Source organism: Chiloscyllium punctatum, chromosome 22, assembly GCF_047496795.1.
Source record: "Chiloscyllium punctatum isolate Juve2018m chromosome 22, sChiPun1.3, whole genome shotgun sequence".
NCBI lineage: Eukaryota > Metazoa > Chordata > Chondrichthyes > Orectolobiformes > Hemiscylliidae > Chiloscyllium > Chiloscyllium punctatum.
In genome coordinates, this window is record NC_092760.1 from 63,361,642 (window position 1) to 63,378,691 (window position 17,050).

A 17,050-nucleotide genomic window follows, 5' to 3' on the forward strand; every position below is an offset into this window, starting at 1 on the left:
CTGTAGGGGATTAGGACATGGGGGAGTTCAGACCCTAATATTGAACTCGATATTGAGTATGGAAGCTGCAGGGTTCCCAAGTGGAAAATTCGGTGCTATTCTTCCAGCTCACGCTGAGCTTCACAGGAGCACTACAGCAAGCCTGAGACGGATGTTGGCCACGAAACATGGAACATAACAAACAAGATTGCGAAATAATAAGAACGCAGATTGGAATGTGGAAATATTACAGTGTGGCGAGAACAGAGACCTCGCTCCAGTAAAGGCAAGACTGGATTTTAAATGTTCTTGGTACTAGGTGTTCAGAAAACGTATTCAAGGAAGGAAGAAAGGGAAGAAAAGAGGGTGGCAGGTTTGGTTAAGGAGTGTATTGTAGCCCTGAAGAAAGAGGATGATCTTGAGTGTTCAAAGACCAAAACAATTTGGCAAGATCTACGGAACAAAGTACAGTTACATTGCTCTTTCCAGTCGATACACCTTCACCTAGTATGAAGGATGGAGAGCAACATATCTGCCGGGAAATTGCAGAGAGATACCATGTTATTGTGGTTGTAATGAGGGACTTTAATAATCCAAATATGGCCTGGATGCTGGTAGTGTAAGGGGCAGTGAAGAGTAGCAGTTCTGAGATTGTGTTCAGGAGAATTTCCTGCAGCAGTGTGTAGTCCAACAAGAAATGAAATGCTGCTGGACTATCAGGAGAACATTTAGGAAACAGTGATCATTGTGTGGTTTAGGATGATGGAGAATGACAGTGATCCATCCAGCATAAGAGAAAGTAATTGGTAGAGATCTGATTTCAACAGTTAAGAATAGAGCTTGGCAGGATAAACTCGAATTAAAATTTGTTGGAAAAAGCTTTAAAAGAGGAGAAATGGCTTGGGTACAGTCAAGGTGTATTCCCTCAAAAAGGAACACTCAGACAAATGCAGAGCTCTTTAGATTACAAATGAGATAGAAATTAAGATGAAGAAAAACTGCTTGTGACAGGTGTCAGGTAGAAAACAGAATTGTGCGCCGAGAGGAATGCAGAAGAGTTGGAGGGGAAGTGAAAAAGCATATTTAGAGAAGTAAAGAGGAGTTCTGAGAAAACTGGCAACTAAGATAAAGGAGATCCCCAAAGCCGTCTTTAGGCATATAAATAGTAAAAGGGATAAAATGAGGATCAAAGTTGAATAGTCACCATAAAGGGGATTTACACGTGCAAAAGAATCGAGAGTGAGAGGGCACAGATTTAGTGATTTGTAAAAGAAGTAATGAGAAAATAAAAGATTTGGTCTGAAATGCACTGGAAGCATGGTGGAGGCAGATTCAGTTGAGGCATTCAAGAAGGTATTGGATGATTATTTAAGTAGAAATTGTGCCAAGGTATGGGGAAAAGGTAAAGAATGGCACTAAGTCATGATGCTCATTGAAGAACTGGTGCAACCACAATGGGCAAAATGGCCTTTTGTGCTGTAACACTTCTGTGAAGTCATCTTTGTGATGCCATGTGTCCTTCACAATTGCATAGGCAATTAATTGAAGGCAGTGAGGGATATGCCTTTACAAACATTGCTCAAAGAGTGAATTTTAATGAAATCAATTTGTTCACTTTATCTCTGCTCATCGCTAAATTAGAAGATGGGGTCATATCGTCCTTTCCAATGCTCTCTTGTTCATTTGAAATTTTGAGATAAATGTTGGCGTTAGTTTGGATTAATTCTAAGCCATGATAAAATATACATGTATAGTAAGCCTAAGAAAATCTGTTTATTTAAATTGTAGGTTGAGAAATATTCGCTATGCATTCAATACTATTCTGGTTGTCCTGATCTGGAGAATTTTCATCGCAAGATCGCAGATGGCACGGAACATCTGGTACTTTGTGGTCAGCCTGTGCTATAAGTTTTTGTCCTACTTTCGGGCATCTAGTACCATGAGATACTGACAGAACCACGTGCACTCAGTCACCTATGCATTATAGATAGCTGTACTGGACATTGATAAACCCTTGTGTTAATGTTTGTATGAAATGAAAAATCTGTATCTCGTTATATTTTGTCATGTATGTAATTTGTTAAAGCTACTTTACAATAATTTGGGTCGGCTATCTAGCACCATTTAAAAATACAGAAATGCACTGAAGTACAGTGAAAAGAAATCAGTTTCAAGGTTTGAAATAAGCTTTACACTGAGGAAAGAATGATAAGGGGAATACAAGTTTATTTGTTTCCATTGAATAACTGTATTCAAATTTCTGTTAGTCATCTCTGTCTCTTTATGGAAAGTTTATGAAACATGTCCTGTTGCAAGTAGACTTTGTTTGTAAATGCTGATTTACTCAGTGCATGTTCAGTTTGGCTTTATCAACTTCCCTTTTGGTTAATGGGTTAGGGCATAAAAATTGGCATAAAATTCAATGGTGAAACAAACAAAAACCTCATGACCAGTCAAATTGAGGTTTGAATTTGCCTTTGTTTACTTATCAACTTGAGTGAAAGCCATGTCACTGAACTTCCTCACCCCACCCATCGTTCAGTGATAATTGTACTGATTGCTGTTGCTGAACTGAGCACAAAGCAACAATGCTATAATTAATTGGTAAACAAGCTCCAGCCATGAAATTCTGCAATCCGCTTGGGAGGGGTGTAGTTAACAGAAGGTATCAGAGGTAACTTGAGTTCATACTTACTGCAGCAGTGCCCTGCAGGATAATCCTTTACCATTCTGAGAAATTGGGACAGTGTTGTAAACTCTGGAATTTGTAACCGAATAGCTGAGTGCAAGAAGCAAATTTGTTGGGAAAGGGTACGGATGGGTTTGGTTTCAATAGAAAATAAAATCTATCAGAGTGCAAAAGGGACAGTTGATTTGCGGTCATCTATTTCACACCGCAGGCTGAGACCAGTTTTTACCTTCTATCTTCACCTTTTTCCAAACAATTATTGATTTAGGGAATTGGGTTTATTGGAACATTGAAGCTAACTGCTACCTGTAAACATTCCTGAAAGATAAATGGGATTGGTGAATTAACATAGTATGATCTCTGCAGTCATATATAATTAGTTGGATTTTGATAACATTTAGGAAAATTAATGGTGTTTGCCTTGACTTGGGGAGCAGGGAAATCCCTCTTATTTGGGTTACGAGAATGTGCCTGACTTCCCTGCACTACAGGGGGGGTTCTGCTGAAGATTTTTGAAGATGTGAGGGAGAATTTCATTTACTCTCTCCAATTTACTGCCATTTTCCTTTTGATTGTTCCAATTGGGATGGTGGCATTGTTGCTTTTGGTATATAAGTGGAAATGAGTAAAGTGTAATGTTTTTGGAATTATGTTACAGGTTGCCTTTATAAAACTTGAGCTGTGAATATTCTCTCTAACTTTTGCATCTTCATGACGATTGTAATCTTGCTGATAGAAATGATCCAAATAGTTAGTTTTATTTGTGGGTATTGTTTGGCCTCTGCCCGACTAAACTAAGACATAGACACATTTCAAGTTGTTCTATGGTTATAACAATGCGCTTAATGTTGGTGTGATTACAGCTCTTAACCTACAATATTGACCATTTGACCTTACTAATTAATAGTCGTTGATACTGGTGCTTGGTTGAGTGAAATATGGCATTGAGGTTCTCGTGTTTATATTGAAAAATCAAGATGATCTGTTTCAAATTAATGGCAAGAGGTTAAATGAAGCCAAGACCCAAACTGCCAGTCTTTAATTCACAATACTGTACTCCCATTTATGCAGTCTCATCATTATTGTAGTTATTTTTAAAGAAATGCACCAAATTTGACAGCATAGATATGCTTATTGATGGAAGTCCCCAGTAACTTGTTACAAAGTTGCTTCTTCCTTTGCTTATGAAGCATGAGATGAATGCAATGAGTAGTTTGGCTGCTGAACTACATTGATAAACTGCAGCAAAAATGTTAATTGGTTACTCAGCATCCTCTGCCTTGAGTGAGGAAGGAATGGCTGGACATCAAAGCTGTGTAAAAAAAAACTTTATGAAATGCTGCAGTCTTCAGAATGTTGTTTGCCTTCTGCAGCAAAACGTCTGTCCTGTTTACCCACTCCACACCACTCCCTTATTAGCACTACCATCTGCCAAACCTCCAAGGTCGGAGCCAGCACCTAGTTAAATTTATCATGTGGAAGTGTCTGTCACTTTCAGTGTTTGCAACTGAAATTCAAGCCTCACGTTATGTGGTTGTAAGAAAGAAAAATATAATAGACATTTTGTAAACAGCAAATGTCCTTTTCGCTTTAGTTAACTGGAAGCTGGTGACTTTGTGCTGCTATCTCTTTCTTCTTAAAAGACACGTGATCTACAGGGGATCATTGTTGAAGACTCCTGGACTAGTCTGTAGACGACACTTAAAGTAAATTTGCAGCAATGCATGGGGAAGGGAGCTGGTGTGCGAAAATGGCACAGGCTTTTGCTGTGCTCTTTAACAAAAAAGTTGTAAAAATAGTACTTCAATGTGCATTGTGTGGCTGGCTGCCTTAAATAATAATGACTTTTTTAGTGAATGTTTCTACAGAGGACAATAGATGACATTTGTAATCAAAATAGTTATTATTTATTGGTTATCAGCTGGTGTACCAGTAAGTTTAAATCTGTATTGGAATTAATTTTAGGAAAATGATTTTCTGTGCACTCAGATTAAAACTTTTTTCATTCTGAAAGCAATGTTAAAAATGCTACACTGCAATGGCAGCATTCATATTTTTTACACTGTTTGTATGAAAAATGGACAAGTGTCAGTGTCACAATTTGCAGTACAACTACAGTGATTTATGGATGGAAAATTAAATGGGTGCCTTTGAGAACCAAAAGCAATTGGAGTATTTACTTATTTATTTATTTAAAATTAGTGGTTCATTTTGCTGCTTCTCTCCATGCAACTCTGTCCAATAAACATTTAAAGCTGTGCTGCTTAAAAGATGACGGGCATAGAACATAGAACATAACAGCACAGTACAGACCTTTCGGCCCTCGATGTTGCGCCGCCCTGTCATACTAATCTGAAGCCCAACCCACCTACACTATTCCATGTATGTCCATGTGCCTGTCCAATGACGACTTAAATGCACTTAAACTTGGCGAATCTACTACCAATGCAGGCAAAGCATTCCATATCCTTACTACTCTTTGAGTAAAGAAACTACCTCTGACATCTGTCTTATACCTATCTCCCCTCACTTTAAAGTTGTGTCTCCTTGTGTTTGCCATCCCCATACTTGGAAAAAGGTTCTCCCTGTCCACCCTATCTAACCCTCTGATTATCTTGTATGTCTCTTTTAAGTCACCTTTCAACCTTCTTCTCTCTAACGAGAACAGCCTCAAGGCCCTCAGCCTTTCCTTGTAAGACGTTCCTTCCATACCAGGCAACATCCTAGTAAATCTCCTCCGCACCCTTTCCAGAGCTTCGACATCAATAGACATTAGGTGCAGGAGTAGGCCATTCTGCCCTTCGAGCCTGCACCACCATTCAATATTATCATGGCTGATCATCCTTAATCAGTATCCTGTTCCTGCCTAATCTCCATAACCCTTGATTCCACTATTCTTGAGAGCTCTACCCAACTCTTTCTTAAATGAATCCAGAGACTGGGCCTCCACTGCCCTCTGGGGCAGAGCATACCACACAGCCACATTCTCTGGGTGAAGAAGTTTCTCCTCATCTCTGTCCTAAATGGTCTACCCCGTATTTTTAAGCTGTGTCCTCTGGTTCGGGACTCACCCATCAGCGGAAACATGTTTCTTGCCTCCAGAATGTTCAATCCTTTAATAATCTTATATATCTCATTCAGATTCCCTTTCAGTCTTCTAAACTCAAGGGTATACAAGCCCAGTCGCTTCAGTCTTTCAGCGTAAGGTAGTCCCGCTATTCCATGAATTGACCTCGTGAACCCAAGTTGCACTCCCTCAATAGTCAGAATGTCTTTCCTCAAATTTGGATGCTTGAACTGCATACAATACTCCAGGTGTGGTCTCACCAGGGCCCTGTACAGCTGCAGAAGAACCTCTTTGCTTCTATACTCAATCCCTCTTGTTATGAAGGCCAGTATGCTATTCGCCTTCTTCACTACCTGCTGTACCTGCATGCTTACCTTCATTGACTGGTGTACAAGAACACCCAGATCTCTTTGTACTGCCCCTTTACCTAAATTGATTCCAATTAGGTAGTAATCTGCCTTCCTGTTCTTGCCACCAAAGTGGAAAACCATACATTTATCCACATTAAACTGCATCTACCATGTATCTGATCACTCACCTAACCTATCCAGGTCACCTTGTAACATCCTCCTCACATTTCACCCTGCCACCCAGCTTTGTATCATCAGCAAATTTGCTAATGTTATTACTAATACCATCTTCTATATCATTAATATATATTGTAAAAAGCTGTGGTCCCAGCACTGATCCCTGCGGTACCCTACTGGTTACTGCCTGCCATTCCGAAATGGAGCTGTTTATCACTACTCTTTGTTTCCTGTCAGCCAACTAACTTTCAATCCAAGTTAGTACTTTGCCCCTAATACCATGTGCCCTCATTTTGCTCACTCATCCTCCTTATAATGCGGTGACCAGAACTGTACACAGTACTCCAAGTGTGGCCGTACCAGAACTTTGTACAGCTGCAGCAGAAGGCTGGTTCTGGAACTCAATCCCTCTATTAATAAAGGCCAAAACACTCCATGCCTTCTTAACAACCCTGTCAATCTGGGTGGCAACTTTCAGGCATATGCCAATGTGTATTCACGCTAGTGTAATTTTGTTGGAGCAAAACTTCATTCGTGTCTGAAATAGACAAGTATTAAATATACATTTAGAATGTCTAAACAGTTTTTAACTCAAGATTTCATTGGATTGACTGGATAATCATATTAGGTAAAAACAATGACTGCAGATACTGGAAGTCAGAGTTTAGATTAGAGTGGTGCTGGAAAACAAGGAGCAGCAAAATCGATGTTTCGGCCAAAAACCCTTCATCAGGAGAGCCTGAAGGGTGGAGATTCATATTAACCTTTCAAGCTGTTTACATCCTCTTGTTTTACTTATAGTTTGTCATGATGACAGCAATTGGTTCTGTATCAACCAGGTCTAACCATACAATTTACTGTGGAACGCTGAGCACACTGGAAAAATGTAATGCCAAGTTAATCCTGCATAAGATATATTTTGGTTTTCTTCCATCCTATTTTCTGGAGCAATTTACGTAAGACGATTTTTATGCAACAGACCACACTTAGATTTTGAAATGGGAAACATTTGCATGAAAGATGTAGATCCATTAACTGGGCTGCGCTAGGATGGCCATTAGTTTCAGGGGTCTGTGGAAGTCTTCAAGAAACTTGTGCTGTTCAAGTTTTAAACGAATCTTAGGAGCAGCATAGGAGGAAATCATCCAGCCCGTCATGTCTAATTTGGATTTTTGAAAGAGCTGTCCAATTTAATCTCGCACCTTGTCTTTTTTCCATAGCCTTGCAAATTAGTTGCCTTCAAGTACATACCCATTTATGATTTTAAGATTTCAGTGGAATTTGCTTCCACTACCCTTTTCAGGTCAAATGTTGCAGATTTTTGCGATCCTCTTTGGATCTCTAGTTCTCTTTCATCCTTCAAGACGACAGCTCCTAACCTTTGACTCACTTTTCAGAAGGAACTGTTTCTTCCTATTTGCTCTATCAAAACTGCTCATTATTTGGAATACAGAGGAACCTCGATTTTCCGAATATCACATCCGAATTTCTGATTATCTGGACTAGATTACAAGGTCTTGTAAAAATGTTACATCAAAGAGGTGAGTGAATATGGATTACCTGTACTGAAGAACATGTGAAAATGCTGGCAAAAACAAAGAAACACTAGCACCACAAGCATCAGCGACTGGATAGTATTTACGTAAGGGTTAGTTACACGGCCCTTTGCAAAAGGAAATGCTTTATTTCCATTATTTTATTGGGCTGTTCATGAAAAAAGGTGGAGAAAGTAAACACATGTGCAAGGTGGTGCTTCTGTCTTTCGCAACACAGTTCAACGGAAACTGACAAATGCTTGTGATTGTAGAAGGTGTTTGGGACCTTGTTTAATGCTGGGATTTCATATATTTATGTAATGGTAAGGGTTTAGTCTTTAGTTTAATTTGCAATTTGCAAAATGCAAAGATTAGTTTGTTTAATTAGCAGACTCATTCAAATTATAGATTTAAACAAACTCTCCAATAGAGCACAACATTACTTCAGTATGGCTTCCCTTGTTTAAGGGTTAGTGGTGCTGGAAGAGCACAGCAGTTCAGGCAGCATCCAAGGAGCTTCGAAATCGACGTTTTGGGCAAAAGCCCATGATTCCTGATGAAGGGCTTTTGCCCGAAACGTCTACTTCGAAGCTCCTTGGATGCTGCCTGAGCTGCTGTGCTCTTCCAGCACCACTAATCCAGAATCTGGTTTCCAGCATCTGCAGTCATTGTTTTTACCTCTTCCCTTGTTTAAGGTCAAATCTTTTATTTGAATGATCAATTATCCGAATGAAATACTACCCGCCCATCTCGTTCGGATAATCGAGGTTCCTCTGTACTACTATAGCTTTCTCTGCAACCATCTCTGCTCCAAGAACAATCCCCACCTCCAATTCATCTGCATCCCTAGTGTTTTCCTGTTATATTTTCTCTACCCTCTCCAAGGACTAGATAGCAGAGACACTTATTATTTGTCAGTGTGGAAAGGTTGTTTGGAGTACTAAGTAAAATCACAAAAAGGCAAATTTAAAAATGCAGTGAAGTTTTCACAGTATTCTGGTACATACTCAAGGGGAGACTTAAACCCTGAGATTATTGGAGATTGCTGCAATAATGTGACTTTGGGGTCTCTGTAGAAAGATTAATTTAGCCATTCATTATCCTAAACATGTTTATTCAGTGACTGCTACTTTGCTATAAACTGCAAAACATTGGATATTGTTTCCCTTACCTTTGATCTGTTCTGAGCTTGCATTAGCAGCGAAGAAGATTAATAATGAACCCACATAAATCATGTATCAGTCCTAAGGAGAGAAATGCAGAAATATTCAGTAGCAGTCCTAAGGAGAGAAATGTAGACCTATTCAGGACCAAGTAAGGATTGTTAAAATGCGTTTGTGTCCCTTTCTTTGACCTTAACATTTTGCTAAGAGGTTAAAAAGATATGTAGGTATTCAAACACATAGAATCAGAAAAGAAGGAAGATAAGTTTATAAATGTGAAGAGTATTATGTCCAATTCTGACCGATATATTTTAGAAAGGATGTGAAAACTTTCGAGGGTGCAGAAAAGACGAGCAAAATGGTCCCAATGATGACAGACCTCAGTTAACTTGGATAAATTGGTGAAGCTGGCATTCCTGTTAGAAAAGGCTATTTGGTGGAGGTGCTCAAAGAGACGTCTAAGCAGTAAATGGAGAAACCATTCTCATAAGCAGATTCAAGACCTAGAGGACACTGAATTAGGGCAGTTTGCAAAAGAATTAATGTCAACATAAGCTTTATTACCCAATGAATTATTGTGATTCAGAATGCTTTACCAGTGAGTGGAGAAAGATTCATTTGTGGTTTTCAGAAGAGAAGTGGATAATTTTCCAAGGAGGGAGAATTTGCAGGACTACCAAGGAAATGGGACAAGCTGAGTGGTTCTTAGTCAATAGAGGATCAAATGGCTTATTTTAGAGTTTTGTAGCCATTATATGATTCAAGATATCTGCTTTCAGTTGATACACTGTACATTTGAGTGCTAATCCAGAAATTTAAGCATATAATCTGCACTGACACTCTTGCACTGTACTACTGAGAGTTGTCCTTGAAATGTTGCTTTATCTGGGTGATGTAAAATATACCATAGTTCTAAAGAAGAGGAGTAGGACTGACGATTATGTAGCTAGTGGCACAAATATAAAGGAGACAGCTTTTGAACTGTGAATTCTGTTCAACAATAAGCGCAATGCAAGTTCTACCTTTAGTACAGACAAATTCCAAATCCAGAATATCATCTAGATTCTCTTCCAGGTGGTTTGGCTTTGACAGATTGTTGTTCCTGGGTCACAATCTTAGAAGTCATTACCGAAGAGTACTGTAGAAGAGTCTTCACTAAATGCATAAGAAGTTGCTCACCACCATGTCCTCAAGACCAACAAGTGATCTTAACAAATGTTGACCAGTTTCTCAACATATTCACGGGGGAATTTATAGATGAAAGAGTCTGGTGAAGAGTCACTAGTCTCAAAACAGTAACTCTGCTTTCTTCCTACAAATGTTGCCAGACCTGCTGAGTTTCACCAGCAATTTCTGTTTTCGTTTTGGAATTTATCAATTCTGGGCACTGAGGGAATCGAGCGATGTAATATATAAATACTGATGGAAAGGAATTGAGGTGAAAGATTTACAATAATTTTATTAAGTAGTAGAGGAACCTTGAGGATTACGGCCTCCTGCACGCACGCATTGGGAACAAAGGTAACTACAAAAAAAACTATCAACTCACAATAAAAATAAGTTATATGATGGTTTGAAAGAACTGGTCAGACTAAGATAATAATTCAAAGGAAATATTTCTTCTATTTCTTATGTGATTATATTAACTAATCACGAGATATTGAGAATTTCCAACTGCTGCAACAAAGCTAATGGTATAACCTTGTGAGGAAGGATAAGCCAGCTCGTATCTTTATAAGCCTCCATCGCAACAAACATTTTTTATTTCTTTATGATATACAGCTATATCACACATCAGTTAAAAATGTGATAAACTAGATTAAAATGAATGAGGCAATTATATGGTTCTCTTGAATGAAAAATGTCATGTTTTTACACACTAAACAAAAGAAAAAACAATAAAGATGCACCTGTAACACACACCAGTTTAAAAGGGGAGAAGGTGCCTCGAATGGATAGAGTAAGTGTTACAGTTCAAAGATTCTGAGTCCTTGAGATGTTAGATTTTTAATTTAAGACCACTGTTTCTTTTAATTGTTGCCTTGTGTCCTCAGCAATGGTGAAATTTGCAGATATCTTTGAGCTCTTGATGAATGGCAGTTTTCCACTTCTTTTCAGCTTGTGCTATTCTCTGAGATGAGGAGAATCCACCAGGGGGAGAGAGGCAACCTACTGGTTATGATGGTATGAATCTATCATACTATCTCTCTGCTACTGAAAAAGCGACTAATGAAATATAGTTCATTTATACGTTCTCAAGTCTGGCTCCACTGTCTTTCAAATTTGCACAGTTGCAAGCAACCTCTGATGTCTAATGTGTGCCCTTATATCATTGTGAATTAAAACTGGAGAGCTGAATAACTCTATGCTGACTCAATTGACTAGTTTCAATGTCTAGACAAAATGGTAATTTCAGTGCAGATAATTTGATTTATTCCACATCATGTCCTGGATGTGCTTCAATTGTGGTTAGATAATCATGTCATCCATTTTAGTTCAATATGTATCTTTTTATTTTAATCCATTAAAGGTCTTGGGTATAACAGTCATAATGGAAGTTGAAAACTGGTTGTCCATATTTACCATTATTGCAACATTTCTGTATCGCGAACACTTGTTCTCGGGGTTTTCATCTTCTCCAAATTTTGATGCTTCATTGCTCATTTCTATAATCCAGTTCAATAACATAAGCTTGATTTCCAGGTGGTTGGTGGGTATGCCACCTGTAGGATATCTGGAGTTGTCTCTTGCACCTCACTCTCCCTTAACTTAAAAAACCCAATTGGACATATCAAGATTTGTAATTTGGTCCTATTTCTTTGATCTTCCAGTGGTTAATTCTATACTGAACTCAGTTATTTGTCTCTTGTGTCTGCTATGGTATATTTACCCTTCCCTTTTCCTTTTGATTTGGGGATAGCTTTCTCCTCCACGTGTTTCACTGTCTTTCTCTTTTCACTACTGCTATCTGGTGGCTTTTCAGTTTCTGCTCTATTCTCCTCTGGCTCATTCACTAAGTGTGCTCTACTTTCATGTTCTCCTGGTCTGTTCAATTACAACAATTAAAAGATATTTGAATAGATACATGAATAGGAAATGTTTGGAGGGATATGGGCCAGGAGCAGACAGGAAGGATTAATTTAGGTTGGAATTATGTTCGGCATGGACTGGGTGGACTGAAAGGTCTGTTTCTGTACTGAATGATTCTATGACTATGACTAATTCCTTTGATCTTCCTGTGATTTTTACCATGAAGGTATCTGTTAACCAGATCTTAAACTTTGTCCAGTCATCGTCCCAGGCTCTTTCTTGCCTTCCTTTATGGCTTTTTGGCCAAACTCCTTCAGGTTCTGTTCTGACTATTTTAAATACCATTGGCCAATGGGCGGCATGGTGGCACAGTGGTTAGCACTGCTGCCTCACAATGCCAGGGACCCAAGTTCGTTTCCAGCCGTGGGCGACTGTCTGTGTGGAGTTTGCACATTCTCCTCTTCTGTGTGGGTTTCCTCCGGGTATTCTGGTTTCCTCCCACAGTCTAAAGATGTGCTGGTCAGGTGAATTGGCCATGTTAAATTGCCCTTTGTGTTAGGTGCATTCGTCAGAGGGAAATGGGTCTGGGTGGGTTACTCTGCAGAGGGTCAGTGTGGACTTGTTGGGCCGAAGGGCCTGTTTCCACACTGTAGGAAATCTAATCTTAGCCTTGTTTAATTCAAACTAGCCATTCCTGGGCCAGCCTGAGTGTTGTGAGCTTCAATACTCTATAGAGGGTTTCCAAAACTTTCGCAGGACCTTGTCCCTTTACTGATTCCTATTGGCTTGATTCAAATGCCCTTTGAGTTATTCCAACCAGTTGTGGGGCTTCCGGACCTTTCCCACTTCCCAGTTACTTTACCACTTGCTTTCTATAGCCTTTCCAGTCTCTCTCAGCTGTAGTTTTCAGTTTGAAAGGTATGCCAGCCAAATCATTCCCCAATGCAGGATCTATGCTTAGCAATGGGAAGCTTGGCATTACCCCTAACTGTTACCAGACTTTTTACAAGTTCTCTCCACACATAAGCTTTAAGCAGTAGAACCTCTTTACTCTTTCTCATTATTGGTACACTGGAATTTACTTTGCTTTCAGTGGAAAATCTTTTATCATCAGGTTTGTGAGTGCCCTGTGTCTTGATGAATGCAAATTTTTCTCCCTGACTGATTGAAGCAGTCAGTGGTCAATGTTCCTTTGGCACAATCTCCTGACAACTACAGTGGTCAGTTGTCATACCTAAGCAGATGCTGACTATCTTGAATATTACAGACATCAAGCTTTCAGCCTGCATTTTTGCTTTAACAAAGAACATTGTGTATGACACTTTGTCAGAACTTGGGTTAGTAATATTCAGAGTAAACCCCATCGAATTAGGGAAAGTAGGAACAAAGGTCGGTAGTGTCTCAATTTAATGTCTCATCCAAAAGACTGCAGCATTGCCTCAGTATTGCACTGGGATGGTGTCAATGTAAATTATGTGCTCAAGTCTCTCCAGGGGGACCCACTGAACCACAGATGATACATACGCTGGAGTCAATGAAATACCTCTCCTTAAGGATGCTGATACAATAGATTGCTTTTATTAGACCTGTTGCATTTTTGTATTTAAAAGAAAATCATATCTACCTGCAGTAGTAAAAATTCCACCGATTATGCCGCAAAGGCGAATGAGAAACTGGCTGGTGGGCATTCCTTTTTCAGATATCAGGATCTTAAGAGAGCTAATGTCATATCTCAGCAGAATTCCTGGTATTTCATACCTCTTTCTTCTCCCAGTTAGTTCTTTTCCCTGCAATTAAAAACTTGGATGAATAGTTGAATTTTTGGATAAATTGTGTTGTTGTTGCATGATATAATGTGGGAACAGCACATCAACTCCTCCTGTAAACAAGACCAGGACAATGGGTGTTTGGAGGAAACACTCGAGATATTTGTGAACTTGTTAGCTAACAGAAATGTTCTGATCCCAGATGGTAGTAAAATGGGACACGATAGATCCCAAATCTGACTTGATATGCTGTAAGTTTTGTTTTATTTTTGATTACTGTGGAAGTCAGTCACTGAACACATTCAGAAAAGGCTGCCATTATCCTGTTAACAAAAGAACATACATGTTTATTGCACACTGGACAAACATGAACTAAAGCAAGAGTCAATCCTTTTATCCCACAATAACTTGCAGACACCCAACCTCTGTGAAATGCCACCACCACTTTAGCTAGCTTTTTTGGCAAATTTCTCTATTCATTTGAAGGTTTTTTTCCTTTAATTAATGCCTCTTTCTGAGCCCCTTAAACAAATTGCTAACTTAACTTGTTTATTTGGCAGGGTGGCTCAGTGGTTAGCAACACTGCCTCACAGCACCAGGGACACTGGTTCAATTCCCAACTCTGGCAGCTGTCTGTGTGGAGTTTGCACGTTCTTCCTGTGTTGGTGTGGGTTTCCTCTGGGTGCTCTGGTTTCCTCCCACAGTCCAAAGATGTGCAGGCCAAGTGAATTGGCCATGCCAAATTGCCCAAAGTATTAGGTACATTAATCAGGGGTAAATATAGGATAGGAGAATTGGTTTGGATGGGTTACTCTTTGGAGTGTCAGTGTGGACTTGTTGGGCCAAATAGCCTGTTTCCAGGGAATCTAATTCCTTAACGTGTTCCTGAACAAGCAAATTGAACATTGGAACATAAGCCATTCAGGTAATAAGGCCTGTTCTGCCATTCCCTCAGTTAGATCAATGTACATCTGCATCTTAACACTATTTATCCAGTTTGTTATAGAACTGTTAACAAACAGGTCTTAAGAACCAACATCTTAGTTTTATGTTCAGTTGACCTCCAGCAGATATTTGAAGAGATTTCCAGATATCCACTATGCTTTGAGTGATAGGGTGCTTCCTGAATTTGTCACAAGATGCCCTAACTTTAGTTTAAAGCAAAGCAGGGAATTTCTCCCCCAGCTTCCTGGTCAATATTTATCTCTGTCAGCATCACAAAGAACCAGACTGTCTGATCGTCGTCACACGGAGATTTTTGTGGGCGCTTGTGATATGCAAGTTGGCAGCTGTCCTCTCTATCTTGCAACCATGACTACATTTCAGAAGTATTACTTTGGCCATGCACTTTGGAATGGCTTGAGATCGTTAAAAGTGTGATATTATTTAAACTGAGAAAGCTGCAGCAAAGTGGGATTTGACAGTCCTCAAGTCACAAGAGTTTGCAGATACTAGGGAAAGCAGCTGGAATGTTGGTGGAGAGATGTGAGTCTGACATTCTTGGTCTGGCACGGATGGTGGTGGAGGAGTATTGGCCCAGCAGCAAAAGTAGCGCTTGAGAACCAGCAACTTTGATGTGGCTCTGGTGTAGACAGCTGCAAAGCAGTTGTGGAGGGATGGCGGTGCAGGCGGGGTTGATGGTGATGAGCTGGCTCGGTTCTGATGGCATCTCTTCAAGCCACATTTATCTCATTTTTTCTAATTCTTAAATTATTCAAAATGGTGCCGTTTCGTGGTGACAAGTTTAAAGATTTTCACTGTATATTAAAATATTTTGAATGTAAAATACACATGAAAATAAAATCAAAATTGCTCCTGGAAAATCACACTTTATTGCAAAATGAATAGAGTATGATAATAGGGAGGCATTGCTAAAACTATATGAGGCACTATTTAGATCATGACTGGAAGACTCTTAAAAACTTTTGATCTCCTTATCTAAGGAAAGATATTGGCATTAGACATAGTCCACAGGAAGCTTACTAGTTTTCTCCCAGGTATGCTGGGACTGTCTTATGAGGAGAAGTTGAGTAGGTTGGGCCTGTCCTCATTGGAGGTTAGAAGAATGAGAGCCAACGTTCTTGAAATGTTCAGACAACACAATAGTTTAGTAAGGGGTTGTTCAAGTATGATTGAGTCATAGAGATGTACAGCTCGGAAACAGACTCTTCGGTCCAACTCGTCCAAGCTGACCAGCTATCCCAACCCAATCTAATCCCACCTGCCAGCACCTGGCCCATATCCCTCCAAACCCTTTCTATTCATATACCCATCCAGATGCCTTTTAAATGTTGCAATTGTACTAGCCTCCACCACTTCGTCTGGCAGCTCATTCCATTCACACACCATCCTCTTGAGTGAAAATGTTGCATCTCGGGTCTCTTTTATATTTTTCCCCTCTCACATTAAACTTATGCCTTCTGGTTCTGAACTCCCCCCACCCCAGGGAAAAGACTTTGTCTGTTTATCCTATCCATGCCCCACATGATTTTATAAGGTAACGCCTCAGCCTCTGATGCTCCAGGGAAAACAGCCCCAACCTACTCAACCTCTCCCTATAGCTTTCTGTCTAAGGGTAGAGAATCTCTGGAATTGTTTGCTGCAGAGGTTAAAGAGGTTGGGCCATTAAGTATATTCAAGGCTGAGTTAGACATTTCTAATTGAGGATTATGAGCTAAGCAATTGAATGGTGGAGTAGACATGATGGGCCAAATGGCCTAACAGTTGCCTCAGAGTCAAACAATTGTAGGTTTTAGGTGCACTGAGGCTTGAGCACATAAACTCAGCTATACTGATGAACATATCTTTCAGTTCTGCAGGTATCCTTGTATTGCAAGAAACATGGCAATCAATTTACACAGTGTAACCTCCCACAGGCAGCCATTGTAATGAGTACAATGCCAGATAACCTGTTCAAGTGATGTAGATTGGGGCATGAATATTGGCCAATCAAGCAAGTACTCTTGCTTTTCTTCAAATTAGTCTATGGGATCCTTCCATCCAAGTGGTTGACAGGGAATAAGTATATGTGTCATCCAATCGGCATCACCTCTGACAGTGCAACATGGAATTCCCAAAGCAGAAACAGGTAATTCAGGTCTAACTCTTCTATGTCAGTGTTTATGCTTCACACACGCTTTCTTCCAGCCCTCATCATCTCACCTTTCAACATAATCTTCTAGAAATTAATCTCACTGCTTTGCACTTCCTATGGCTTTGTTAACATACTCTATTACTTTTAATGATTTATAAATCTCTATTTCCAGATCCCTTTGCAGCACTATTCAATTTGGG

General features: G+C 39.6%; 2 protein-coding genes across 7 annotated transcripts in view; one reads left to right on the plus strand and one right to left on the minus strand.

The window, feature by feature from the left end:
- The window catches only part of far1 (fatty acyl CoA reductase 1), a 96,158-nt gene extending 91,327 nt beyond the window's left edge, over positions 1-4,831 (plus strand). For all 3 annotated transcript variants that reach the window (XM_072592521.1, XM_072592523.1, XM_072592522.1), the window contains exon 12: positions 1,768-4,831. In XM_072592521.1, coding sequence (XP_072448622.1) covers positions 1,768-1,930 — 163 coding nt within the window. In that variant the 3' untranslated portion in view covers positions 1,931-4,831. The remainder of the gene's footprint in view (positions 1-1,767) is intronic.
- The window catches only part of LOC140493727 (endoplasmic reticulum-Golgi intermediate compartment protein 2-like), a 79,380-nt gene that overhangs the window by 19,634 nt on the left and 42,696 nt on the right, over positions 1-17,050 (minus strand). For all 4 annotated transcript variants that reach the window (XM_072592525.1, XM_072592526.1, XM_072592524.1 and 1 more), the window contains 2 exons: positions 13,615-13,777; positions 8,969-9,041 (listed from right to left, as the gene is read on the minus strand). In XM_072592525.1, the coding sequence (XP_072448626.1) occupies positions 8,992-9,041; positions 13,615-13,777 (213 nt within the window). In that variant the 3' untranslated portion in view covers positions 8,969-8,991. The remainder of the gene's footprint in view (positions 1-8,968; positions 9,042-13,614; positions 13,778-17,050) is intronic.